The sequence below is a fragment of the Fundulus heteroclitus genome, chromosome 19, assembly GCF_011125445.2.
Source record: "Fundulus heteroclitus isolate FHET01 chromosome 19, MU-UCD_Fhet_4.1, whole genome shotgun sequence".
Classification (NCBI taxonomy): Eukaryota; Metazoa; Chordata; class Actinopteri; order Cyprinodontiformes; family Fundulidae; genus Fundulus; species Fundulus heteroclitus.
This window is the reverse complement of record NC_046379.1, coordinates 30,115,885-30,142,895: the sequence shown is the minus strand read 5'-3', so window position 1 is coordinate 30,142,895 and position 27,011 is coordinate 30,115,885. Positions and strand designations below refer to the sequence as shown.

The 27,011-nt window shown below is 42.8% G+C and overlaps 2 protein-coding genes across 2 annotated transcripts in view; one reads left to right on the top strand and one right to left on the bottom strand.

The window, feature by feature from the left end:
• Positions 1–7,690: 7,690 nt before the first annotated feature.
• On the bottom strand, positions 7,691–12,087 carry gphb5 (glycoprotein hormone subunit beta 5). Its single transcript, XM_036150534.1, has 3 exons — positions 11,901–12,087; positions 9,246–9,444; positions 7,691–8,431 (listed from the first exon to the last, which is right to left on the bottom strand). The coding sequence occupies exons 1-3, from the start codon at positions 11,927–11,929 to the stop codon at positions 8,240–8,242; spliced, it is 420 nt and encodes a 139-aa protein (XP_036006427.1). The 5' UTR covers positions 11,930–12,087; the 3' UTR covers positions 7,691–8,239.
• A 6,335-nt stretch (positions 12,088–18,422) lies between these two features.
• The window catches only part of LOC105920728 (nesprin-2), an 82,188-nt gene continuing 73,599 nt past the window's right edge, over positions 18,423–27,011 (top strand). The window contains exon 1 of the mRNA XM_036150518.1: positions 18,423–18,671. The gene's annotated coding sequence lies outside the window, so the exon portion shown is untranslated. The remainder of the gene's footprint in view (positions 18,672–27,011) is intronic.

The window sequence follows — 27,011 nt, the reverse complement described above, 5'->3', positions numbered from 1 at the left end:
GGTCAGTGCCATTAAAAGAGCCAGGAGCAGGCAAAACAAGACTGAAAGATGGGAACCCCCAGCCGTTGGATTCCGCATCATTCTTCACCACCATCCATGGCTTTAACTGCGGGTCATTAAGCCTTTGGGAATGATTAACCTATATGTTACATGAAATTAAAAATGTCAGCTACCTTGGTTGAGAACATCAAAGATACAAACTAGCTTCAGATAGCCAGACGCACCACGGTAGCTAGCCAAGCTAACATAAACAAACAACCCCTACTAGCCATGCTAACGTTACACTACCGATTAAACTGGGACACTTACCTTTCCAGTGATGATAAAGCAATTTTTTGCTTGAAGATTCCACAGCTGGATGTTCGTTACAAAGCCAGACTGAGTCCATTTGTAACCCTCCAAACTTTTGTAGGCTTTTAGAGAGTCACCCGAGAAGGACGGTGGAAAGTTTATCAGGTAGTTATATATATCCGGATACTGCAGATCTGGGACGTCTTTTTCAGCGGAGATACTTGTGAAAAGCACCCCGGGGGCATAGTATGGGTTGGTAATATTTAATCTATTTAATTTTTTAATATAAAGCTCAATGTCATTCGAATTAAAGTCAGATGAGTACTCCTATGGTTTGAAAGCTTCGGCGCTGGTCATTTTTACTGCCAAAATGGTGTTCCGAACACTGGTAGTCACGTGGGGTCCGGATCTCTATGACCTCCTGCAGATCCTCCCCCTGGGGTAGCTTTATGTACTCCGGCATGAGGATATCACGAACAGCTTTACAGAAGTCGTGGACCAGGGAGCAGACGGTGGACTTGGCTATGCCAAAGAGGTTGGCTATTGTGCGATAACAAGCACCTGTAAGTGACAGAGGTAATCATGCTAGCAATGGGTTAGCAGACAGGAATACCAATGTGCCAGTAAGACTCTGATTGATCGATTTTGTTTCTGAATTTTGGGTAATCCACACAACCTAGGGGTGGCCTCACCTGGGTAAAGTATGTGGTTCAGACTGTGCTTTTGACCCTATTCTGTACCACAGGAAGAGGAAAAACACACTTGGGATGGCAAAGGAGGAAAATGAACCTAATTCCCCAAAGATTGAGATCATCATACATTCATAATCAAAATTCCAACCTAAATCCAACTGAGTCCTGTGCCAAGACGTGAACACTGAGGTCAACAGATGTTTTCCAACCAATCAGATTGAGCTTGAGCTGTTTTGCAACAATCTATGGGCAGAAATGTCAGTCTGTAGATTTCCAAAGCTAGTAGTGACAGAGCCCAAAAGACATATAGCAAAAGGTGGTTCTACAAAGTATTGACTGAATACAAATGCAACCTTTTGAAATTTATGTTTGTAAAACTGTTAAAAAACATTATTATTTCTTTCAACTTGACATAAAATCCTAGGAAAATACATAGAAGTTTGCGTTGGAAAAAAATGAGAATGGAATAAAAAAGGCACTGGGAAGATCTGCTTACTACATTTTACGATAGTGTTTCTTTTTAATTATTCCTACTCTATGACTTGAAGTCACAATACATTTTCAAAGCTTGGGTGTTAATTATTCAGAATCAGAAATACTTTAATAATCCCAGAGGGAAATTGTTGTTTCAGTACAATCGCCATAACATATTCAGACGTAACTTCATATTTTCAAGGATCCTTGCTGTAATGACACGCTACCATAAGACACACTTTTCTGTGCCTCAGGCCAGAAGGTTGTATTGATGATTCCAGCCTCTCTCGTGCGTTGGTCCTGCTGTACTGAGCTGCTTTAGCCTTCACCCCTCTGGATGCAGCCAAAGAAGGAAGTGGCACTGTCATAAATGATTAGGATAGTAGTGGCTGTTAAACCCTCTCCTGTCAGAGTTGCTGAAGATAACAGAGTTCCCAGAAGGGACAACAGCCTAGAAAACCAAACTCTCCTGAATGTCTCCTACTCATCTCTGCACATTTTGCTCACTCTTAAGCTAGCTTTGGTTCTCTATTCAAGATTACATTATACAATCTTATTGTGAGCTTCAATATGAAATGTTTGTACATCAAAAGGTATCCAAGGGTAGGGCTGGACGATATAGTAAAAAAAGCACATCGATATAATAGAAATCATATTGATCGTTATCGATAATTATCAAAAAAAAAAAATCAAAAAATATTTTAAGTACAGCCCTGACCATTTTATGCTGTTGCTTAATGACCTATGTTTAAATAATGATCACTTAATTCAAACCCAACCCTTTATTCAACCAACTGTATGTCTTACAGTTTTGGTAAAAAGAAGAAAGAAGAAAAAAAAAAACATGCTCTCTGAACTCTTTGAGGCTTGGTGAAGGAGCGTTCCTGGGTCTGCATTTGTGATTGGTTGGGAGAGTATAATGACTGTAGTATTAACCTATTTGATAGCCTACAACGCAAAAGGAAGGAAAATTGTTCTTCTATTGAACTTTTTTATTGACCCATTATTTTTAACCACACATCTGTCGATCGATATATATATATTGTTATTGAATTATCATCCAGCCCTAACCATGAGTAGCCTATGTGTAACTGCTGTTGTTATATAACAGCACAGACAGATTAGCTTGATAGTCTTTGCTGATACGTAGTGCAAAGTACAACCACAATTATTACATGCCAAACTAAAAACAGCTAAAGTTTGACTGATCTTCAACATCAAAGGCTGTCCATCCCAAACCAACTTACTCTCAGAAATGCAGATTCCAACTAGACAACATTTTAGGAAGCTGAAATAAGGAGTATGTAGCATCTGGCATAACACCTTTTTGTTTGTTACGACCCAGCTCGACTGGTCGCAACAAAAACTGGGGGACACAGAAACAGGCAGTGCTTTAAGCCTATAAAAGGCATTTATTTAAAGGCATACTATGCAGTATTTCAGTTAATTAATGAGTTCCATACCGTTTTGGATGATTAAATGAGTCATTTCAGGTCGAACAAAGGTTTTCTCGGCCGCCCTGGTGGTCTGTGGGGGAAATACCGCACTTGCAATTGCAAGAGCCCTCGGCTCGCACCCACAGGCTCAGAAGTCTCGTGCAAGACCGCGAGAGTCGGTCTTGCTTTACGGCGAGAACTCCATGTGTTTTTGCCCTGCCATTCACTATATGCACGCGCAAAAGCGACGACCGCGTGTTAACGTCAAATAAACATGCAAGCATATCGAGTTTTATCATTATTATTATTTTATTTATTTTTTTTATGTTGGCGAGGCGGCGGCGGTAGCGTCTCGCCAACATAAAATAATAATAATAATAATAATAATAATAATAATAATACTGGCGAGGCGGCGGCCGCGGCTTGGCGAGGCGGCGGCCGCGGCTTGGCGAGGCGGCGGCGGTAGCGTCTCGCCAACATAAAAAAAATAAAATAATAATAATAATAAAACTGCCGAGGCGGCGGCGGCGGCCGCCTCGCCTAGATAACACTGCGGGAAGCTTGATGTTCATACTTTCACTGTGTTAGTCATTGTTTGTACTGCCGTTTTTTCACTTTTCGTTGCGTTCGCCTGTCTGCTAAGCTCAAAACAACCGCGCCTGGCTTGATTGAGAAACCAGAACAGCTGAGCATCTTTACGACAGTGCACTTTTACTTTCGCCCTCTGGGGGGAGCCTCGCTGGAAAATCAACCCCGGTTGCATAGTATACCTTTAAAACAATCACAACTGGTCTAGGCGTCGGAATCAGACGGCAGCTCGGATGGGGCGGTCACGCCTGGTCCCTCCACACCAGGAAGTCCGGACCCCAACCAGGTCTGGACTGGATGGCTGTCTGCGGCGTGCTTGCTTGCTTCGACCAGGGGACTCCCCACTCCTGAACGGCACTCCTTAAGTACCATCCAGGTGGCCGCATAATGGAAGCGCCTCCCACTTAGAGGACCTTAATTGATAGTGTTAATTGACAGTCATAGCACACCGGACCGCGCAGCAGGGCCGTCACAAAGATCAGTAAGGATTATCAAAATTATTTCTCTTTGCTAAATGTCAGGATAATAAGGGAGAGGAATTTTTACACACATTTTTTGTTCCTAGAGATTCTAGGAAGAAGTTTACTTACACTTGCAGTTTTTAGTAGGCTTTTTTCTAGATTTGCCATTTAAGATGTATTGAGTTTGATCAGATGTTTTGGGTTTCCTCCCATAAGCTCCCTACAACAGTTTGGGTTCTGGTTAGAATTTTGGCCCATTCCTCCTGATACTACTGGTGGAATTGCGGCAGGTTTTTAGGCAGCTTTCCCCACTCATACCTTTTATGCTCTGCTCAGTATTCTTCTATGTGACTAAGATTAGGACTTTGTGATGGCCGATCCAAAACATTGGCATTGTTGCCTTCAAACATCTTTGAAACTACTTTGTCAGTATGCGGAGGGATGTTGTACATTTTGTTAGACCCATTTCTGTCAAAGCTCTAAGTTCCTAGCTGATGTGTTGAGTTGTTGCTTTAATATATTCAAATCGTATTCTTTTCTCGTGATGTCATTAATTTTGTGAAGTGCGCTTGTCACTGCTGAACACAGCACAAAATAACACTGCCACTCCCATATTTCACAGTTTGGATGATGTTTTAAGGCTTGCATAACTGCCAGTTGATCTCAAAATCTAAAACTACCAAATGTCCAAAATCATTATGTGGAAAAAAGACTCATTGGAATTCTAAAATGTGCACAATTTTACAACAATTTATACATTTAGAAACAAAATGGAAAATAATAATAAAAGATATGGTTACTTAATTGTACCATTTCCCTCAACATGCCAGAGAATTGTATCATTTATCAATAACAATAATAACAATAATATTAAAGAGATTAAAATATGATAACAAACCTCCACCAGAACATCAACAGTGTAGGCTAGAACCAAAGGATGATGCTGTTTATAAACATTCTCAAAGTTGGGACCCTAACCGTAACAATAACGATGTCAACACTGCCAAAGAACTCAAAACCTTTTAACTCTAATCTAGCTGAAAAGGTTAGCTTCTTCATGATATACTTTATATTGTGTACATTACCTTTAGCCAGTCCTTAGCTTTGGGTTGCTCTGGCCATTGCCCTTTCTCAGTATTTGGCTTTCTTGCTTATTCTTAACAGTTAGCATTTAAGGTATACATACTTTTTCAGCAAGTACAACGTATGAAATGAAAAGGAACGAACGTTGGATTTTGACTCTGGATATTGAAACTGTAAAAAAAAATCCCTAACTAAAAACAACCCAGACAGGGCGGTGAGAGAGTCCATCAACAATTAAACAAAAAAAAAACAAAAAAAAAACAGACAACCCAATTAAAGGGTGAAACTAAGTCTCTGGGGGGCATCCCGGAGGCAGACCTCGATGTGACGGCCTGTCAGGCGGGTGTCCCGGAGGAGTGCCCCGGCGTGTCTGGATGTCCGGCAGGCATCCCGGAGGACGGCTCTGGCGTGTCTGGATGTCCGCTTCCCTAAACTTATTGTCCATCTCTACTGAATAATTTTTTAACAAAGCCTCTCTCAACCGTTTTATTACAGAGGTGAAGGATTTTAACTCCTCCACGTTTCTCCTGGAAAAATCCTCTGCGGAGAACTCAGGCAAGCCAGGACTTGAGATCAACCTCGCTGCACTGAAAAGTGGAAACAAGACTGCAGCCGAAGCAGAAGAGATCTCAGTTAACGTAACTGAATCTGGGGCAGACGGAGGCTGAATGGAAACAGCTGACTGGTCTACTGAAAAAGAGGGAGTCTGGATGACATGTCTATGTCAGCGGGAACAACACAGAGAAGACCAACAGCGATGAGGAACAGAGTCCTCCTGTTGAGACGGGATAACATGAGTCTGCAGTGACGGAAACGCCTCCGGAAGCAGGAAACTGGCGTGGATCTAAAAAAAGATCGGGTCGTAGATCCTCAATCAGATCTTTCTCAACTTCCATTAACAACTCTGGGTCAGGAATAAACCGCTGGGAGGAGCAGACGCCGGAATCCCTGGGTAACTGATCTTCCTGATCATGAACGATAAGTGGGGTATGGGCGCCAATCAACATGGCTCTTCCTGGAGCGTAAGCGCCGAGCTGGAGTAGTTGTTGTCTGATGACAAACGAACGAGCAGAGGGAGGCTTAAGTATGGAGGCTGGCAGGTGAAATGAGTCTGACTGATTAATGACCAACAGGTGTGACTGACTGCAGAGGGAGTGAAGGAGAGCTGAGTGAGAGGGAAGGAGGAGCTGAAAACTAACAGAAAATATAGTCAAATCATAACTAAAACCCTAACAAGGAGGAAGAACTGAAAATGAATAGTAAAGAAAAAGCCATGTCAAAACTAAACCCTGACACTTGTATTATCAGACAATTAACCAAAAAGGGGTGATTTGAGCACATGCCCTTAAATAGTGAGCACCTTCCACAAAATAAGCACAACAACGGTTCTTTATACATGAGTGAATTTATTAACTAAACATTTAACTTTACTTTCACACGAATGAGGCAACAAACTCTCCACCTATACTAAACAACTCACTAGACTACTGAAAGGATAAAATAATGCAATCATCAACATCACAGAGGGCAAATAGGCTCACAGTTTGGAAACTTAGGGTCATACAACTTGGGGAGCCTTTTGTGTATGTAGAGAGAAGAGAACAGATGGAGGACAAACAACAGTTTCAATATAAAAATACACAACATGTAAATACTGCTTTATTAGATAAAAATAGCTTTAAACAGTAAAAAAAAAGAACATGTTGGCTATCTTAAAGATGGTCAAAATCAACCAAGTTAAGCTTAAAATGGTTTAATCACTACATTGACTCCAAAGTTGGGAGGCGGGGGCAGCTGTTTGAACACACATAACATAATAACAATCATCGATTGTCTATCTAATCCTGACTTTAAGTTTGCCAAGATGAAAAAAAAATAGAAAAATAGACTCTCCTTAAACTTGTGCTGTCTTTGTGGGAGGTTGAATTGACTTGGACTGGCTTTGCCTTAAAAGTTGCGGGTGTTTCCTTTGTGAGGTAAAAAAGGAAGGTTTAGCTGCTCTTTAGTTGTCTTTGAAGGGAGGAAATACCATTTACATGGGCAATCTATAGGCGCAGTTTCACCGGTCCTACTCGTTTTTGCCTGCCCGACTCGGCTCCTCCCTACTCGGTTTATCTTTGCCCATTTTGTGATTCGACCGGTCTAGAAAGCCTGGAAGAGAGAAAGCCTCCTGTCGCTGCCTAGTAATGCATGAAGTGGATAGATGGATATTTAGAGACAGACTTAACAGCTTGCGGTGTAAAATGAGAGAAATGCTTGACAAATAATAATAATAATAATAATAATAATAATAATAATACATTTTATTTAAAAGGCGCCTTTCTGGATACTCAAGGTCACCGTACAAATCCACAGATGTGATATAGCGCGTCTTGTAGGGCTGGACAATAATTTAATATCAATATATATCAATGACAGAAAAACAAGGTTTTTCTGTCATTGATATATATTGTTGACAGATCAGAGAGTTCAGAGAGCACACTTTCTTTATTTCTTTTTTTTTTTAACTTGCAGTTTTGGAACAAGTTGGTTGAATAAAGGGTTGAGTTTGAATTCAGTGTTTGCAAGTTCTGTATCTAAAAATAAGTTGCTAAGCAACAGAATAAAATGGCCAGGGCAGCACTTAAAATATATGTTTTAAATTTGTCGATAATTATCAATGTCAATCAATATGATTTCTATTTTATCGATTTGCTTTTTCTCTCTGAGCTGAGGTTTTCTTTCGTCTGAGAAGAAGACGAAGGAAAACCGATCACATTATCTTATAAAGCCTCGATCCATGAGCTCAGCGCCACCAAGAATGCTGGGAGACATAGTTTCATCACACTGGAAAAGACATAGTCTTTGTGATGGTCCAACAGTGGAGTTGTGGTTACCACAGTAAAGTGATTAAGTTGTCTAAAGTCTAAACTAGCCTAAGAAAGTCTGTATGTCCATGGTAGTTTGGTTCTGTGTAAGTCCAACAGTTTGGACACATCTATCAGCCAGTAACTTTGTGCAAGGCTCCATTGTCCTGTTCAGAAAATTAGTAACCATGTTAATTTAACATGGAATGAACTTGATTGTTTCAGATGGTAATTTTGGCTATAAATTTAATTCACGTAATCTGAAAAAAAAATTAACTGAAGTGAACAAAGGTTTAACTGAAAGGTACCAAATAAGCAATTGAACAACAAGGAAGAGTTAAGTAGAACAAATTGGTTTTGACGGCATGTCAGACAGATGTTATGCATTCAGTGGTGCTTGTCAGACAAAAGCCACAGGCACATCTTAGGGCCACAGGATAGGTGTATGTTGAGTCAATGTTGGGCTTGCAGTTGGGTAGTTTCACTGTTACCAGACGTGTCATGTTGTAGGTACAAACTCGCTGGTAGGACTCTATGAAAGGGGGCTCCAGGACTGGCTTCTGGAAGTAAAAAAGAGAAGATGATGGTTATTATTATTATTATTATTATTATTATTATAACCACCACCAATCAACCTGTACAGCAGTTGGTTACCATGGAGACTCCACCTAGGCTGTTGGAGAGACTTTACTAACCAAATCTCCCTGATGCTTTCTGTGCTGTTAGCTGTGCTATTTCATTTTACACATTTGAAGGAACCTGATATTTTATTTATGTCCTCCAAAGAATAGAACTGCAATTTGTTACATTGTATATTTTTAATATATATGAACTGACAAATACATTTCTAGGTACTTGTGACTAAATTCTAATGATAACATTTATGTAGGATTTTTTTGGAACATGTTCCAATCAACAAATTTAGTTATACTGTAAAATGTTCATACATGCTTTTTTGATTCAGAATTTTGTGTCCATAACTCATAATTACATATCAAATAGATGCAACTTCAAGAGATACATAATTTTGCTGCTGACTTTTTTACAGTACAGATTTTGGCCAATTCTTACTTCTCTTTAAGAATTATATTGAGGAAGATGTAAGAACAGCATTGAAACTTATTGTTCTATTCTTCTTGCTTTGAGTGACCCAAGCTGAACTCTCTGTGTGACACTAGCCCCACCCCACACCCACCCACAGGCATGTGATACCGGTTCAGTATTCATCTCTTGCATGTCCCTCATCTTCTTCAGCTCTACAGTTAAAACAAACATCATTCTAGATCTACTTTGTGGAAAGTTTGCTTTTATCCCATCCTGATAAGATTCAACTGACATACATCTGAAGAAGCCGCCTAACTTTGCTCTTCTCACCTCCCATGACTCACAGCGCCCCCAGCAGGCGTCCGTAGTGATGTGCAGGCCACCGCAGCCAGGCTTCTTGGCCAGAAAGGTAAATTCCCGAACTGCACATCCAATGAACTGCCGCAGATTGACAGCTGATGTGTGGTGAAAGGAGAGGGGTGGTAGACAGGTACAAAGCACAACCCAGCTTACCACCAGTCTAGGCATCCTGTGGGGGGAGAATCGTACATATGTAATGCTCCCAATGAACTTTTTTCCAAAAAGGTTTGCTTATAATATCAAAAATGGGAGGAAGTTCAAGGGGAATAAGCATTGTGTCAAGACAATATTGTTTTTATCTGTTAAACAAGTTATAACAATGCATGGACATTACATTTACTGCAGAGTAGTGTACTTAACACTTAGCCTGAATCTGGAAGGCCTGTTTGCTCAGTCAGTTTAACCTTAACAGTCTTTAGTGGAGCCGACACCTGGCTCAGAATGTGTTACATTACCATTTTCAGGACTTTACTATCTTGGTGTCTTTTTCTCAAGTTAAGCTACGATGGAGTTGGAGATGGACAGAGTGATTGATGCAACAGCCTCTAGTCTGTTGTGCTAAAGGAAGAGCTGAACCTGTATATACACAGTACATCCCTTCAAGCCTGGGAACATCTTGGGGTCCCTGAGAATGAGCTGGGGAGGGAATGCAGTCTGGAACCTGTTGGCCAGTGATCTGATCTTCAATGAGCAAAAGGAAATGGATGGACAGGTGGATAAACTGACAATAAATACGGAACTAAAGATAATTTAAAAAAATATGTGAAATAGAATTTTACAGGAATGAGAAAACCACAACAATTATTCACACTTAAAATAACTGAAATGGGTGACAGGTGTATTGCATCAGTTGATTATGATTACTATGCATTTTGAAGGAGGTTTGTCCTGTGTAAATATCAGACATTTAGTTTGGTACTCCTGAAGAGAAAGTGAACACCAAGGTGAGATCCAAAGAGCAGTTTTAGGCCTTTATGGAGAAGATTGCAGCAGCTTTTGATTATATTTAAAGAATCTGAAATCAGACTGTAAAAACAAAAGTTCTACAAGTGGAAGACAGACAATCTTCAACATGTTCATGCTTGGTTGTTCAAGCAGGTTTACCTAGAGAAGAGATTGCAAGATGCTAAAAAATGTCTCCAAAAACTTTAAAAGGTCAGCACAGGACTCAGCATTCAGTCAAGTCCCCCAGATCCCTACTAATAACGCAATTATTTGATTCAGGCATGTTGAAGTAGAGACTTCAAAGACGGGAGTTTGACATCCCGACAAAGATCAGGACTTCTGGGGAAATGATCTTTGCATAAATGATCTTAAACGTAAATTATTAGGATACTGGTTCAGATATATTAATTTTAAGTTTAGTGCATTTGCATAAACCAAATACTTCATACCAGCTGTGAAGCTTGGAGGTGGAAGTGTCATGGTTTAGGGATGCTTTGCTGCAGCAGTACCTGACCAGCTCGCCATCAGAGAATCCACCCTTAAATCTATCATCTATCAGACGGGGCTTGTCGAATATGTGAGACCATCTGTTAAAAACTGCAAGCTGAGGCAGAACTGTGACACAACAATGACCTGAAACAACATTAAATAGCAGTGGTTCCACCACTGCTAATTAATAAAGGGGAAGTCTGGGGCATAGCCAAAGCCCAAATCTTGATCTCGTTGAGATGCTGCGGGGTGACTTGAAATGGGTTGAAGATACAAGAAACCCCTCTAACATCTCCCAGTTGAAAGTGAGGAGTGGGACAGACTATCCACAGTCTGATGGCAGAAATGATAGATGGAGACAAGAAGTAGGGCTGAACGATAATTCCATAACTATATATATCGATGATAGAAAAGAAGAGTCAATAAAATGTTCAATAGAATACAAGTTTTCTTTCCTTATCCATTTTAGCTATGTAGGTTAATACTACAATCATTGCATCCTCCCAACCAATCACAAACGCAGACCCAGGAAACGCTCCGTCACCAAGCTCCGCCCCCTTCAAAGGGTTCAGAGAGCAGGTGTTCTTTTTCTTTTTAAAAGCTTGTAGTTTTTGTAAAAAGTTGGTTGAATAAAGGGTTGAATTTGAAGTCAGTGTGTGTGAGCACCTTATCTAAAAAAAAGGTTGCTAAGCAAAAGCATAAAATGGCCAGGGCTACACTTAAAATATATGTTTTGAATTTGATAATTATTGATATCAATACAATATGATTTCTAATTTATTGATGTGTTTTTTTTTCTATATCGTCCAGCCCTAACAAGAAGCATCTCACACAGTTTATTTTAGCCAAAGTGGGAGACATTAGTGATTACAGGTAGGGGGTCCTAACTTTTCCTCATATAGAAAACACATTTTTGTCAATATTTGTTTTGTCTAATGAGTAAAAGAAGGAGAATTCTGATGTTTGAAGAAAAAAAAATCCCTTCCTGCCTCACAGATAAAAGAGATTGTTTTAGGAAACAACTGAATAATTTATAGGATGTCCTAGTTTTTATTTTCACATGACTGTGTTCTTCTGTTTCAGGTCTAATGATTGCTTAAATCTATGCTGAGAATCAAATCACGCAGTGAATAATTTGGAGTAAATGCAAATTCTAGAGTAGAGTTGTCTAGACTAATAGCCTCCACTCACCACGGTGTCTTTGTCCTCCCAAGCGTCATCTCATCTGTAACTGGCAGCTTCTCTTCAAAGCCTGGCACGATGGAACAGGAAGGGAAGTTTTACTCTCTAAGGAGCTGAAGCTCTCCCTACCACCCTCTCAGGTGTTCAGATACTATTTTTTGCTGTAACGTTGTCCAATATGAACCACAGTTATCCCTGTGTGCTCCTCAGACCTGAGCTACCTGCTAATGGATCCGACGGAGCAAGCCAGGGCGTTTTATCCTCCCCTTTTCATGCCAATCAGCGGCTAACGTCCTCACCTCTCTCCTGCTCCTCTGCTCCCTGCCTGAACCCCCCGCCAGAGGCCTTTCTACGTGTCACCGCCCATCTGCTTCAGTCACCAGCTTCTTCCCACTCCATTACCTTAATTAGGGAAAGAGACTACTCTTTTGTTGATGCCCATCCACCTGGAAGAGGGGGGAACGACACACTCCGTCAAATCTTCTACCTGTGTCTTAAAGCTCAATTAGCCGGCTCCACAAACAGACCGCGCTCTTGTTCTCACACGCCAGCTGCACTGATTTCACCCTCACTTTCCTCTCTCGCTCTCCTCTTCCTTTTGACAGTCGTGATGTGAAGCGACAGCAAAGCCGGGTGTCAGTGCGTTATTTAGAAAATGAAGGATGATGCGTCCGTCTTCACGGGACACACTGACCGAACGTGGAGAATTAAGTGGAGACCTACAGCGATGGGGCATTTGAAGTGATTTGTATAAGGAGTGCCTGATAAGTAAATCACGTCTGTCAGAAGCCTTGCAAGGCAGCGGGCACAGTCATCCAAGGAGCTCAGGAGATGATCCGCTAAAAGAGAAGTTGAGACAAAAGCAATTAAAAGATGATGAGGACACGATGTGAGGAAGACGAGGGAGAGGCTTGTACATCAGCGTTGGGTAGCTGGTGTTGTCAGAGTGGATAATTCTGGTGATTACTGCAGTGTTGACTGGGATACATCACAATGTTCACACTGCTTCTACAATCAGGTTCTGGAGTTATCAGGGTTACAGCGCAATATTTTTTACCCCCTGTTGAGTTTTTTTTAATGTCATCACTATGTGTTACAAGAGCAAACCTCATGTCTGCAAAAGCTTTTCCCCTGTCGCCATCAGACTGTTGAACTGCTGAAGCTATACTCTGTACCACATTTGCACATTTGCATCATTGCATCCTTATCTAGCATTGCAAATGCTGCCCAACTCTCCGTTTTCTTAAATGCATTCTTGCACAAATCATTTCTGCACATACAAATGGTTTTTAAAAATACTCACCTGTACACTGTGATCGCACACTGTCTCTTTCTCCTGCATTGTTTACATTTCAATGGTTTTACTGTTAAATCACTGCTGCACTTTATCCTGTAATTTACTTTATCCTGTAATATACTGTAATATACTGTAATTTACTGTAATTTACTGTAACTTTCAAGCTGTATGCAAACGGAAATTCGTTCTGTACGCACTCTGTGCATACAAAATGACAAATAAAGTTGTCTAAGTCTAATGTTCTACACCTCCATTATGCTTGACTGTTTGCTGTCCCTGCATCACTCTCTGGTTCTGTTCAGTCCTGCTACAGAACCGGACCCGACTGCGACAAGCACTCTGATCTGCAGACTAGATCGCTGGCGCTGACCCACCTTCCAGCGGGGTTTGCGTCAGCAAACAGCAGACCCCACAGATCCTGGACATGATGTGTGAAAACCTTTACCTCCAGGAAGATGATTAAGAGCTCTGCCTCCAGATTTCACATCTGCAATTTCCAAATCTTTTTAGACATAATTATTTTTATGTCATCCAAAGTTTAAATATGTTTATGTAATGTCTGTACCCTGACTGTGTGAAACAGAACTCAAATTCCTTGTTTGTGTTCTTACACCTGCTCAGGGTGGTCGTCCTGCTGGAAGGTGAAGCTCCACCTCAGTCTCAGGTCTCCTGCAGCCTCTAGCAGGTTTTCTTCCAGGATTGGCAAAATGTTTACCAGTTTAAGTGGATGAACAGTTTTACAGTCTCTGTTCCTTTAATGGGTTAAAGGAATTAATAATTGGAAACTCAGTTTATATCTTGCAGAAAGGAACCATCAGGGAATTACTTTCTGGTCAAGTCTCAATGATCCTCTGGGTGGAACAGAAAGTGATCTCTCTACCTAGGAACATGAGGATTTTAGAACACGGTGTTTCTGTCTTTCAGGAGAAAAAGTTATTATTATATTGTCACATTTTGAGAACGCTTTCCTTATGTTTCTAAAAAGGACTGCTTCTAATCTACACTATATTGCCGAAAGTGTTATCTCGCCGTTTAAATCATTGCATCCTGATGTTCCATTCAGGGATGACCTCCATGGCAACAACTGTGTTATTATTATTATTATAATAAAAAATTTGCATGCAGTTTATTTAATCATCCATAAACTTTATTTTCATACAGATATTTAAAACTTCTTGAAAACAATGCAAAATGAAATCAGCTTTATCAATAAGAAACTTTCTGAAAAGGCTATATTAACAGGAATAGAGGGTTTACAGTGAGTGAGAATCTTAAGTCTCCCAGCATCTTCAAAAGGACCATAAAAAGTTAAACCCGTTGGCACCACAAAGCTCCAGGTTTCGCTGCTCTGCTTCAGACTGTCTCCATCACAAAGTTACATTATCAAACCTTTTAAACAGTACATACTATTTCCAGGCATAAAAAAAAATAAACTACAGCTCATCGCTTTTTGCTCAAAACTGTTTTCAATCAAGTATTTTACAGTTTCAAATACACAACATTTCAGATACTACAGTATATCATCTCTGTAGCCCCTGACAATCTGTGCAAACAATGGTGGGATACCGATAAATTAACTCTTCTGGAGACGACCACTGGGTCCCCTCGTTCGCTCAAAACCAGCTCACTAAACATTCCCCCTCCTGAGTCCTTTGTAAATATGACCAGCTGTAACTGTCGCTGCAACACGCTTCTGGGACGTCTTAACGTTGAGAGACATGCTGGAACCGTTGTTCTACAAGGCTGCTTAAGGGCTAGTGTGGACAGCTATGTTTGGCAAAAACAAGCATGAGAAATATCGACAAGCTAGGACCCAAAAAGAAGGAAGCATGATGTGCAAATGTACTGATTGTGTGAACGGCTCGTCTCGGGAAGTCTTTAAAAGTTCTGGTCGTCTGGTCAGGATTCGCTCCAGTGGCTGAAGACCTCACAGGTGTCGCTGTAGGGCCGCTCCTCGCCCTCGCTGCCATGGTGGGTGGTGTGGGGTGGGGGGGGGGGGAGTCGGGCGTCTGCAACAGCTGTATTAAACCCAGCATCATACGACTGCTTCTACAAACATCAGTAAAAGAGAGGGTCTCTCTCAGGAGCGTTCATCACCACTAAATATTCCACAATCAGTAAAATGATAACAGAGTGGAAACGACAGTAACTCAGACACAAACTGGTTGGCCTTGTAAGATCACAGCTCGGGGTAAGAGGATGTTAAGGCGCCGGGAGCGTCGAGGAATCCAAAGATCCTCCCAGAGCAGCTTCTTCCAACGATCTGGGCACAACCGGATTTTGTTTTTTCATCCATATAAAGAATTGCATCATAAGAAAAAGTATGAAGTGACTCAAAGATCAGAACATTAGAATTTCGGATCAATGTTCTGACTCCACTGAGAACCTGGGATTAGTTCTATAAAAGCAGGTGGAGGAGCAGTAGCCAACAAATTGGGATCAACTCCAAAGAATTAGACGTCAGGAAAGGGTCACAGTCAGTCAGGTAATGGGAGGTGGTGCTAGCAGACTTCAGAGGGCAAGAGGTGGGATATAACTTTGTCACTGAAAAGGATTTTATAAATTTATAACACAGTGATTCTCTTAGCTTTTTACAAAAGTTAATCCTAACTGTAAATTCATCCCAATTATCTACAGAAGTTTTTTCATTCATTATTTATTTTATAATGTGAATTTTTCTAAACTAAAACTGAAAACCAGCTGCCTTTGTTTCACCTCCAGATAATGGCGCTTTGTACTGTAGAGTGATGATTTGCTGCCCTCTGGTGTTTACTGCTGAAGTTTACATTTTAAATGGCCTCCTGTTCAGGTTAGACCCAGTTTGGCTTTGTTTCCAGCATCATCATACATCTTTAACGTGCTCTGCAATCAGCAGGACTGTTAAAAGATAAAATAAAATTCAGCATGGAAGTGAGCATTATGTTCTATGAATTTTGCTGGACCATCCAGAGGTGGGCTGATTTCCTTCAGTCAGGAGGAACTCAGACCTTTGCATCAGCTGACCAGATCAACCCAGAGCACTCTGACACATGTGCAGCTGAAAGGTAATGAAACTGGCTGCCACATTACAAAAATTAAGATCTAGTATTCATCCATTTACTATAAAGAAATCCCAATAAAGGCAATCTAATCTGAAATGAAGCCAAACGTCATTGGGAAGATCCCAACATCCATGCCAGGGATGGGGTGGGGGTGTACTACTGGTGCAGGTCTTTCACACGAGTCAGAGAGGAATCTTTACTATAAGACAGGGATGTCCAAACTTTTAGCAAGAAGGGCCTGATTTGGTGAGGTGAAATGTGTGGGGGCCATCCAATAACAAATTTTTAATTTAAAAATAAATGCTAATTAACTATTTGATATTCTTAAGATTGCAAATCGCAATGTAATGACTTTATTACAGCTCATAAATATCAACTTTTTATCAAAATCACTGAAGACTACAGACAAAGTTGCAGGCAAATTATACACATCTAGGTTCATTTGAAACATGTTTTTTTTTTATCAAATGCTCACAGTAAACTTCTAAACTCAAAACCAGTGAACAGGAAAACAACACTAACAGATTTGTTATGTAGAACTACCAAACACTGAGGGCCATTTGAATTTATGTGATGTTTGTTTTTCAATAGACAATTAGAAAAGTGTTATTTGACATTGAATGTATATCGCAAATGAATATATTGAAAACTATGTTTTTTATCCCCACAATAAAACCAGTTAACTGAGCTTTTATAACTGAAGAATAGCAAAATAAACTCAAAAGTTTCTTTACGTCAGAAGACTAAACAATTACCTGCCTGCACTAATGTGAATGGTGATACTGAGATCTCGTCTGCAGTATACAGGCCAGGTCTGGCTCTAAGATAGTAGATATGATGAGCAGGAATCTTGTAAGGTTCATAAGGTCAGCTCAAACTATCCGAAGTCCATCAATCTACAGAGAGAAAGATTATTCCCTAAATGGAAATGATCTCAGACAGCTGCTCATCTTCCCAGGAGGGGAAACCTCAGAGTCAGACAAATGATCAAAGGTAGGACACAAGCTCCATCTCATGCTCTTTGATTCAAAATTAACAGGTTGTTCAATGTTAAAATCAACGAGTGTTTCCTCTACCATCCGTCTTAAGGAACCAGACTGCTTTCCAGGGGCTTTGATCACCCCAGGGTAGTTCGCCAGCTTTTTCCATTCTGGATCTTAATTTAAAAACCTGATGGCAGAGTAGTAGTCTATTAGGTGTTTTTGCACATTCAGGAATTTGATTGAAATAAGTTTGAAACCTGATCTAGAGCACGGCATTTTTATTTTGAGCTAACATGTAAAACAATAACTGTGAAAAAGGCTGGGCTTTGTTTTAGTAATGACAGTTATCTTAGTTTAACTGTAGCTCTGTGTGCTTGTATTTGTGTAATTACACAGTTGGAATCATTTACATTTGCCCCCCCCCCCCCTTCCATATTTTGCAATATGAAGGGAATCTATGTAAGCTGCCTGATTTGAAGCAGGGGGAGGGGTGGTGGTGGTGGGGGGCATCAACCGAGCTGCCGCTATCAACCACTTCCTGTTCTGACATTCACAAAGCAAATTAACAATCTGTCCGGGGATCTAACTCTGTTGAGTTCTCTGCTTTTCATGGCAAAGATTTTTCTTCTGCCACACAGCTTGTCTGGTCGGCTGTATTTCTCTCCTTGACTAAACCACTTAAGGAGATAGTACTGACATTGACTTTTTACTTTTCTTTCACACAGAAAGTACCCCTGGATCAATGTGTCTGTGTTTTTTTGTGTGTTGGTCTTCTCTGTCTTTAAGCCCTAGTCGGTTGTGGCAGGCGGCTGTTCATACTGATTCTGGTTCTAACGGAAGTTTCTTCCTGTTAAAGAGGGGTTTTCTGTTCCGCTGTAACGACATGCATGCTCACTATGAGGAATTGCTGTTACTAGTGACTCTGTGCAATTTGCTGGGTTTCCTTAGATTGAAAACTTTTAACCAATGGAATAATGAACTGAACTTAACTGAATTATTTGATGACTAGGGTAAATTGAAATGTATTAACATTGGTAAATAACTAGTGCTTTATAACTGCAACTGCACAGAGTTAGATTAGAAAGTATGATGTAAAGTTCTGCACATAGAGGTGGAGCACAGGCCAGCTTTTACTTTTGGTTAAATGCAAAGACCCACATTTGTGCACTGTGAACATGAGCACCGCTGCTGGAAGACGGGTGGGTGCTGAAGCGTGACGGGTCTAAATTTAGCGCCGGGCTGATTTTCTGCTCGGCCCTGGTATGGCCCTGGCTTCTCCTGTGACCACCCGTCCCATCCAGGGTCCCGGCATGCCTCAGATCGGTCAAACTGCGCTTCAGGTTTCATCTCCAACAACTACAACAGCAACCAAGCTGGAGCTGTTCGTCCACTTTGGAGTTTATCACAGCCTGGACTTCCATCCGTAACCCTGTGTCAAAAACACGTCCTTTTGCTGTATGTAAGTACATGCAAGGTGTTCTTTTCTTTCATTATTTCAGATTTCTTAAATGATTGTCAGAGAGAAACACCCAATGAAAGGTGATGACTATTTTGCACCTTTATTTGGTTGTGACGTCATTAATGCGCGTAATAAGCTGTGACATTGCTGCCATGTTCTTCACTTCCTTTCCTGTTCCAGGAGGGCTATTTCTCAGTAATCGTTTTCAACTTGCAAGGCAGCTCTCAGCTGAGTTTTCCACCTTAAAATGTCCTTTGGTTTTTTTTTCAAGGACTCCTTAAATGTTTCAGCTGAACTGATCTGAAAACATCCACATGTTCCCTGCTGCTATTCTTAACCCCCTGTGAGCTGCATGACAGCAACACTATCTCACTCAGCAATCAGAGGGAAAGCACTCAGTTCCATTTGATAGCACACAGTCAGTACCTAACCACAGATTAAATGTGATGAGAGACATGTTCTGTTTAGTTTGGAACGGAACATTGTTCCTACTACTATTGAGTATGTAAGTCCAAAAGTAAGTCTTAATTCAAAGTAAGATTTAAATTTTGTCTTGTGTGTAGAATCGCAAATCCAGTCGGCATACTGTCTCATGACTGGAAGCTGCTGTCTTCTCCCAGTCAAGCTCGGTTCTCTTGACATTTTAGAAGCCTCGCAAAAGTATTCAAACTCCTGAAAGTTGTTACAACCACAAAGTTCAATGTCTTTTATTGGGCTTTTAGGCTGGAATGTGATAGTAGAGTTAAAGAAAAAAAAATTACACACAATTTAACATTGAAACTTCTTACATGCGTCTGTGTTCAAACATCCTGAGTCAATACTTTGTGGACGGGAGTTCCAGCAGCAGAACTTTTGGGATATCTCTCTACCAGCCTTTTGGTCATTAATTTATGAAGCAGCTCAAACTCAGTCAGTCTGGCTTGAGAGCAACTGTCAACATCCATTTCCAAGTCTCAACACAGATACTCAGCTGGATTTATCTCTAGGCTTAGACTGGTCGGTTCTAACCCATGACTATGCTTTGATCAGAGTCATTCCACAGTAGCCCTGGCTGTATGTTTAGGGTGGTTGTCCTGCTGGAAGGTGAACGTTCACCCCCGTCTCAGAACTTTTGCAGCCTCAATAGGTTTTCTTCCAGGATTGTCCTGCATTTAGCTTAATCCATCGTCCTATTAACTATGACCTATTTCCCGATCCCTGCTTACTGTGGTTCAGTGGGTAGAGTTGTTGTTTTGCAATTTGAAGGTTATGGGTTTTATCAGATAAACACAAAAAAATTCAGTGGTCCCAGGAGTATTAAAAGTATTCTTGCTGTTCTTCTTTTTCTGATGATAATAATTATGGTAATAACATTATTTATTGTTTTGTGTCTGAGTGTTATGTGTGAATTCTGAGCGGATTTGATTTGATCATAAGTGTCATGATCTTGGCACTAGCGCTGGTCTGATTCTCCATCTGACACACCTATTCAGCTCCGCCCCATTTCTCATCAACCCACATCAGATCCACCTGCACCTCTTACTATATAACCAGCCCTCAGACCAGCCACCAGTGCCAGATTATCACAAGCCCCCGATGAGTCTAATCCAGTGTTTTCTGTCTGCCTGCCTGCTGGTGATTTGACCCGCTTCTGTCTCCTGATTCTCTGAGCCTGCCTTACCCTTGTTAGACCTGATTGCCTGCCTGTTACCGGATCGGTATCTGTACCCTGACTCTGCCCTCGGATTCGGATTTTAACTGTCTTTGGATTTCTGATCACCTGGCTCTGACTCCGGACTTGTTCTCAGATTACGGACTCTGGTTTATCCCATCAATCATCCTGCCTGCCTCTGTCATCACGGTTCTGAACCGTTGCCTACCTGTTGAAAATTTCCCTGCTACCTGGAAAAGTTTACCATCAATAAACAGGTTTTAAATGCTATCTGCTTTGTCCGTCTGAATTCTGGGTCCTCTGATTCGGGTCATTACAATAGGTACACAATGATGACAAAGACAGAATCCAGCAAGGAGGGAAAGCAAAGGGGAAAAAAAACAGCTGCTGAGATTGAAGAGACTATACTGATTAGTAGTTTTATACTGATTAGTAGTTTTCGAAGAGGCCAAAAAGGTGAATTTAGGTCTCATTTGACAATCGGAGCTTGGTTCTCCCCATGTTTTGATCCCCTGCATAGCATGTGGTAAACCTTCAATGGGATCTATTCTTGCTTTCATTCAACATTGACCTTCTTCCCACTCTTCCAGAAATGTCAGACTTGTGGAGCTAACAGCTGATCTGTCAACTGTGGATCTCTGCATGTTGAGTCATGGCACATGAGTTGATCAGTTCCAACTGTTTAGTAGAAAAACAACCCAAATAAATTGGGGATTTAAAGTTTTAAAACCTATTCCCATGTGAGCTTATGTTTCCCACTTTCAGTAAAACCTGATCCGCAGCATATTTGTAAATGTGTTCCAAGTTGATCAGCAATGATGATGAGAAGGAGCCTGTTGTTATAGTAACCAGCACTAATAAAAAATGTAATAATACAGAATAAATATTGACCATATTTACAGAAATGTAGTGAACACTGTGGAAAAGCCTTTCCCGGTAATAACAGCCTCAGAATGATATCCTGAGGCTGTCCACAGGGGTGATATAATCACCTGCATGGACAAACTAGTTACATGCATTCCTCAGGTGTGATTATGGCTCATTTCTTTCACACAAACAGTCATTTAATCCTAAAAGGTTCTGTGAGTCCCTGTTATGCTGAGGGGAGAGCTGCAGGATGAGGGAGTGAGGAGTTATTTCGCCACATCAACCTACTACTTCACGGACATATGGCTTCATAACTGTGTATCACAGGTGTTGATCTGCAGCACAGGGGATCCTTAGAGAATCATGCTCTCCCCTTCCCTCTTTACTTTCTACGCCTCATACTTCAGACACAACAATGCCAGTTGTCATTGCCTCCAGACGTTCTCCGACAATTCATTTTCCTCCTTTGGGGGACGAACACATACTTATGTTATCGACTCTGAGCTTTAATTTGTTCCAGGAATTCAGGTCAGGTGATTGGCTGTGCCATTCTAGCAACCTTATGTTTTTTTCTCAGAAACAAACTGTTAGTCCCCTGGGCTGTGTTTGGTAACATTGTCTTTATGAAATGTCCACTCTCATTTCCCCTTCATCATCCTGGGGGATGGCTGCAGATTTTTTCTGAGCCGACTATTCTATGTTTTTTACCTATTTCAGCATACTTTTTCTTTAGCAGAGGAGTCTTGAGTGTTGACAGCAATTCCTGTATTGTTTTGCACTAGGGGGCAAGATGGTTTTATCCTTGTGTCTTCACTTTCCATGCCTTATTGTCAGAAGTGGGTAGTAAGTAGATTATATTTACTCAGTTGCATTTACTTGAGTAACCTTTGGAAAACAATTTACTTCTAGGACCAGTTTTACTGTACCATTGCTTTTATTATTACATGAGCAATATTTGGTAAGCAAAGCTGCTCTCACCAGAGTACCATCTCTAGCTACTTAGCTACTATACTCACCTCTAGTTACTTCACTGAATTTAGAACAAGCATGTTTTACCCAAAGATTCACCAGACATACAGCAGACAACAACTTTAGACCTCTTGTTCACAAGGTTCATTGTTCTAATGCTATTTCCCATTTGCTGTTCCTTTTGTGTTGTTAGGAGAGCAGGTGAATATATATATATATATATATATATATATATATATATATATATATATATATATATATATATATATATATATATATATATTGTCAGGGCTCAGCAGACTGCACTGTGTTTTCCCCGGCCAGCGCAGTCTTTTTCCCTCTCCCCTCCTGGCAGGTGATTCGAGTTGACTGGTGGGCGGAGACACACACCTGCGGCTCGTTCAGCGGCACGCGGCGGCGCTATAAGAACTGCGCTCAGACAGCCGAGAGATGCCAGATTGTTAACCTAAAGTGGTAAAACTCAGTGGCCCTTTGTCGTCTGACATCTCTCTCGTTTCTCCCTGTCTAACCTAAGTCTCCTGTGCTCCAGGTCTGCCTCCGCCTTGGGTCCCGTCCCAAGTGGCTCTCCCAAGCCTTGACGTCGTCAGTCAGGTCTCCCGTAAATTGATCTTCTGGAACCCGCTCCTCCATCTGGTTCTCTTGGCTGTCAACGGATCACCTTCACGCCGCCGCTGCTCGGATCCCTCTCCGCTCCGCCGGACCGCCCACCTGCCTCTCAGTCATCTGCGGGAGGCTGCCTCTGTGCCCGTCTTTCCACGCCACTCCCCCCGGCTCAGTTCCTGCGCTACGCGGTAAGCCCTCCCACCTCTCCGTAAAGACGTTTAGGCGTGAGAGTTGTCCGACGTCTAACGTTCTGCCTCTTTTCCGCAGATTTCACTCGCTTCCTCCGTACCGTCCCCTCAAACAATCCACGTTGATGCTCCTTGTCTTGCACGTTTAACAATAAACTTCTAAACCTGCTTCTGTCTCCAAGTGATCTCTGCATGTGGGCCAAACACATTAAAAAAACCATGACAGAAGAACAATCTTGCCACCCTGTCCCAGCAGAATCACTAGAAGGACAGTTCGCTGCCCAGCAGGAGCAGCTTCATACTCTAGAGCAAGCGGTCCGATCAACCCAGGAACAGCTGCAGAATCTGACAGCTCATTTCAGTCAGCTGACTGAGACACTGCGCGCTGCTAACCCACCCCGTGCTCCCGAGCTTTCTAGCTCTGCTCCCGAGCTTGCGGCTGCAGAACCACCCCCACTTACCCCGGAGACTTCCTCTCCTTGTCCGGAAAAGTTTTCTGGAGACAATGGGGATTGCGGGGGTTTTTTGTTTCAATGTGCCTTAGTTTTCAATCGCTCTCCATGCACGTACGCCCAAGACGGTGCCAAGATTTCTTTTATTTTACGCCTATTAACCGGGAGAGCTTTAAGATGGGCCGAAGCCCGCTTTCCCGATTGCCGACAGTTCGGCTGCACCTTTGATGATTTCGTTTCCGAGTTTAAGATGGTTTTTGCGGCTGAGTCTGATCCAGCTCAGCAGTCGCGCCAGCTGCTGGCTCTCCGACAGCGCGGTCGCCGCGTCTCAGATTTCGCTATTGAGTTTCGCACTCTGGCTGCCGCCGCGGGATGGGAACCTCACGCCCTTAAATCAGTTTTTTTCCAAGCGCTTGATGAGGGTCTCAAGGATGAGCTGGCTCGCCTGGAAGAGCCGGCCACCTTAGATGAGTTTATTACCCTCGCCATCCGATTGGATAACCGTTTAAGGAGTAGGGGCCGAGGAAGGTCGGAGAGACTTTCACGTTTGCCTGCGCTTTCGCTCCCCGAGCATGCTCCGTCCCGGCCCGTCGCGGCCCCTCCCTCTCCTCCGGAGCCTATGCAAATAGGTAGGGTTCATCTCACTCCGGAGGAGAGGCAGCAGCGAATGGACTTGAAGCTTTGCATTTATTGTGCTTCCCCTAAACATTTTATTGGGGCTTGTCCTGAGCGACCAAAAGACCAGGTTCGTCGGCTATAGTGGGAGAGCCGGCGAACCCGATCAAATACTCAGCTCTCACGTCATCTCACGAATCCGCGCCCCCACTTTTTTGCTTACCTGCAATTCTTCCTTTGGCTCGTGAAAGTCTCAATCTTTTTGCTTTGATAGACTCCGGTTGTGACTTTAACTTGATCGACCATGCCTTAGTTTCTCTGAAACGGATTGAAACCGTTAGCTTGGTTACTTCCTTCCAGGTTTCGGCTCTGGATGGAGGGGCACTTCCCCAGATTACCCATCGGACCAAGCCGTTGGAAATCATTATTTCGGGTAATCACCGTGAACTGATCAGTTTTTATGTTTTTCCCATTAAACAGGCCCCCATAGTTTTGGGACATCCTTGGTTACTGGATCACAACCCTCATCTCAATTGGGCCGAGCGACGGGTAGAATCCTGGTCTCTCTCCTGTCACTCCCGCTGTTTGCGTTCAGCTGTCCCGTCTAACTCATTGGCGGAGGACCCCGCAGTTAGTGATGGCCCAGTTGACTTAAACTTGGTCCCAAGGGAGTACCACGACTTACAACAGGTGTTTAGTAAAAGCAGGGCGGAATCTCTGCCGCCACATCGTCCCTACGACTGTGCCATAGACCTGCTCCCTGGCGCCCCGTTACCTGCTAGCCGTCTTTATAACATCTCCCGGGCTGAACGAGAGGCACTGGAGAAATACATTAATGAATCTCTCTCGTCCGGCCTGATCCGTCCGTCCTCCTCCCCGCTGGGAGCTGGCTTTTTCTTTGTGGGGAAAAAAGATGGCACTCTGCGCCCGTGTATTGACTATCGGGGGCTTAATCAGATAACGGTCAAAAATAAGTATCCTCTCCCACTGCTGTCCTCCGCTCTCGAGCCGGTTCAACACGCCATGGTTTTTTCAAAACTCGACCTCCGTAACGCTTACCATTTGGTGCGGATCCGCCGGGGGGATGAGTGGAAGACGGCATTTAAGACCCCCCTGGGTCATTTTGAATACCGTGTGATGCCGTTCGGCCTGTGCAATGCCCCGTCGGTCTTCCAGGCCCTGGTGAACGATGTCCTTCGGGACTTCTTAAACATTTTTGTGTTCGTCTACTTGGACGACATATTAATTTATTCCCGAGACCTCGCTGAACACACCCAACATGTCCGACTTGTCCTTCAGCGCCTTCTGGAGAACCGCCTTTTTGTTAAAGCAGAAAAATGCCTGGAAGAGCCGGCCACCTTAGATGAGTTTATTACCCTCGCCATCCGATTGGATAACCGTTTAAGGAGTAGGGGCCGAGGAAGGTCGGAGAGACTTTCACGTTTGCCTGCGCTTTCGCTCCCCGAGCGTGCTCCGTCCCGGCCCGTCGCGGCCCCTCCCTCTCCTCCGGAGCCTATGCAAATAGGTAGGGTTCATCTCACTCCGGAGGAGAGGCAGCAGCGAATGGACTTGAAGCTTTGCATTTATTGTGCTTCCCCTAAACATTTTATTGGGGCTTGTCCTGAGCGACCAAAAGACCAGGTTCGTCGGCTATAGTGGGAGAGCCGGCGAACCCGATCAAATACTCAGCTCTCACGTCATCTCACGAATCCGCGCCCCCACTTTTTTGCTTACCTGCAATTCTTCCTTTGGCTCGTGAAAGTCTCAATCTTTTTGCTTTGATAGACTCCGGTTGTGACTTTAACTTGATCGACCATGCCTTAGTTTCTCTGAAACGGATTGAAACCGTTAGCTTGGTTACTCCCTTCCAGGTTTCGGCTCTGGATGGAGGGGCACTTCCCCAGATTACCCATCGGACCAAGCCGTTGGAAATCATTATTTCGGGTAATCACCGTGAACTGATCAGTTTTTATGTTTTTCCCATTAAACAGGCCCCCATAGTTTTGGGACATCCTTGGTTACTGGATCACAACCCTCGTCTCAATTGGGCCGAGCGACGGGTAGAATCCTGGTCTCTCTCCTGTCACTCCCGCTGTTTGCGTTCAGCTGTCCCGTCTAACTCATTGGCGGAGGACCCCGCAGTTAGTGATGGCCCAGTTGACTTAAACTTGGTCCCAAGGGAGTACCACGACTTACAACAGGTGTTTAGTAAAAGCAGGGCGGAATCTCTGCCGCCACATCGTCCCTACGACTGCGCCATAGACCTGCTCCCTGGCGCCCCGTTACCTGCTAGCCGTCTTTATAACATCTCCCGGGCTGAACGAGAGGCACTGGAGAAATACATTAATGAATCTCTCTCGTCCGGCCTGATCCGTCCGTCCTCCTCCCCGCTGGGAGCTGGCTTTTTCTTTGTGGGGAAAAAAGATGGCACTCTGCGCCCGTGTATTGACTATCGGGGGCTTAATCAGATAACGGTCAAAAATAAGTATCCTCTCCCACTGCTGTCCTCCGCTCTCGAGCTGGTTCAACACGCCATGGTTTTTTCAAAACTCGACCTCCGTAACGCTTACCATTTGGTGCGGATCCGCCGGGGGGATGAGTGGAAGACGGCATTTAAGACCCCCCTGGGTCATTTTGAATACCGTGTGATGCCGTTCGGCCTGTGCAATGCCCCGTCGGTCTTCCAGGCCCTGGTGAACGATGTCCTTCGGGACTTCTTAAACATTTTTGTGTTCGTCTACTTGGACGACATATTAATTTATTCCCGAGACCTCGCTGAACACACCCAACATGTCCGACTTGTCCTTCAGCGCCTTCTGGAGAACCGCCTTTTTGTTAAAGCAGAAAAATGCGAATTTCACAAGCCATCCGTTTCTTTTCTGGGCCTCATTTTAGAAGGTGGGCAGGTCCGGTCGGATCCAGAAAAGATCAGGGCCGTCCTCGAGTGGCCGGTACCCGAAACAAGAAAGCAGTT

Excerpts from the sequence above, each read along its gene's own strand:
- gphb5 (XM_036150534.1), bottom strand. The coding sequence starts at position 11,929 with ATGACGCTTGGGAGGACAAAGACACCGTG. Across the intron at positions 9,445-11,900 it reads GGGAGGACAAAGACACCGTG|GATGCCTAGACTGGTGGTAA; the intron begins GTGAGTGGAGGC and ends CTCCCCCCACAG. Across the intron at positions 8,432-9,245 it reads GGCGCTGTGAGTCATGGGAG|AAGCCAGTCCTGGAGCCCCC; the intron begins GTGAGAAGAGCA and ends TTTTACTTCCAG.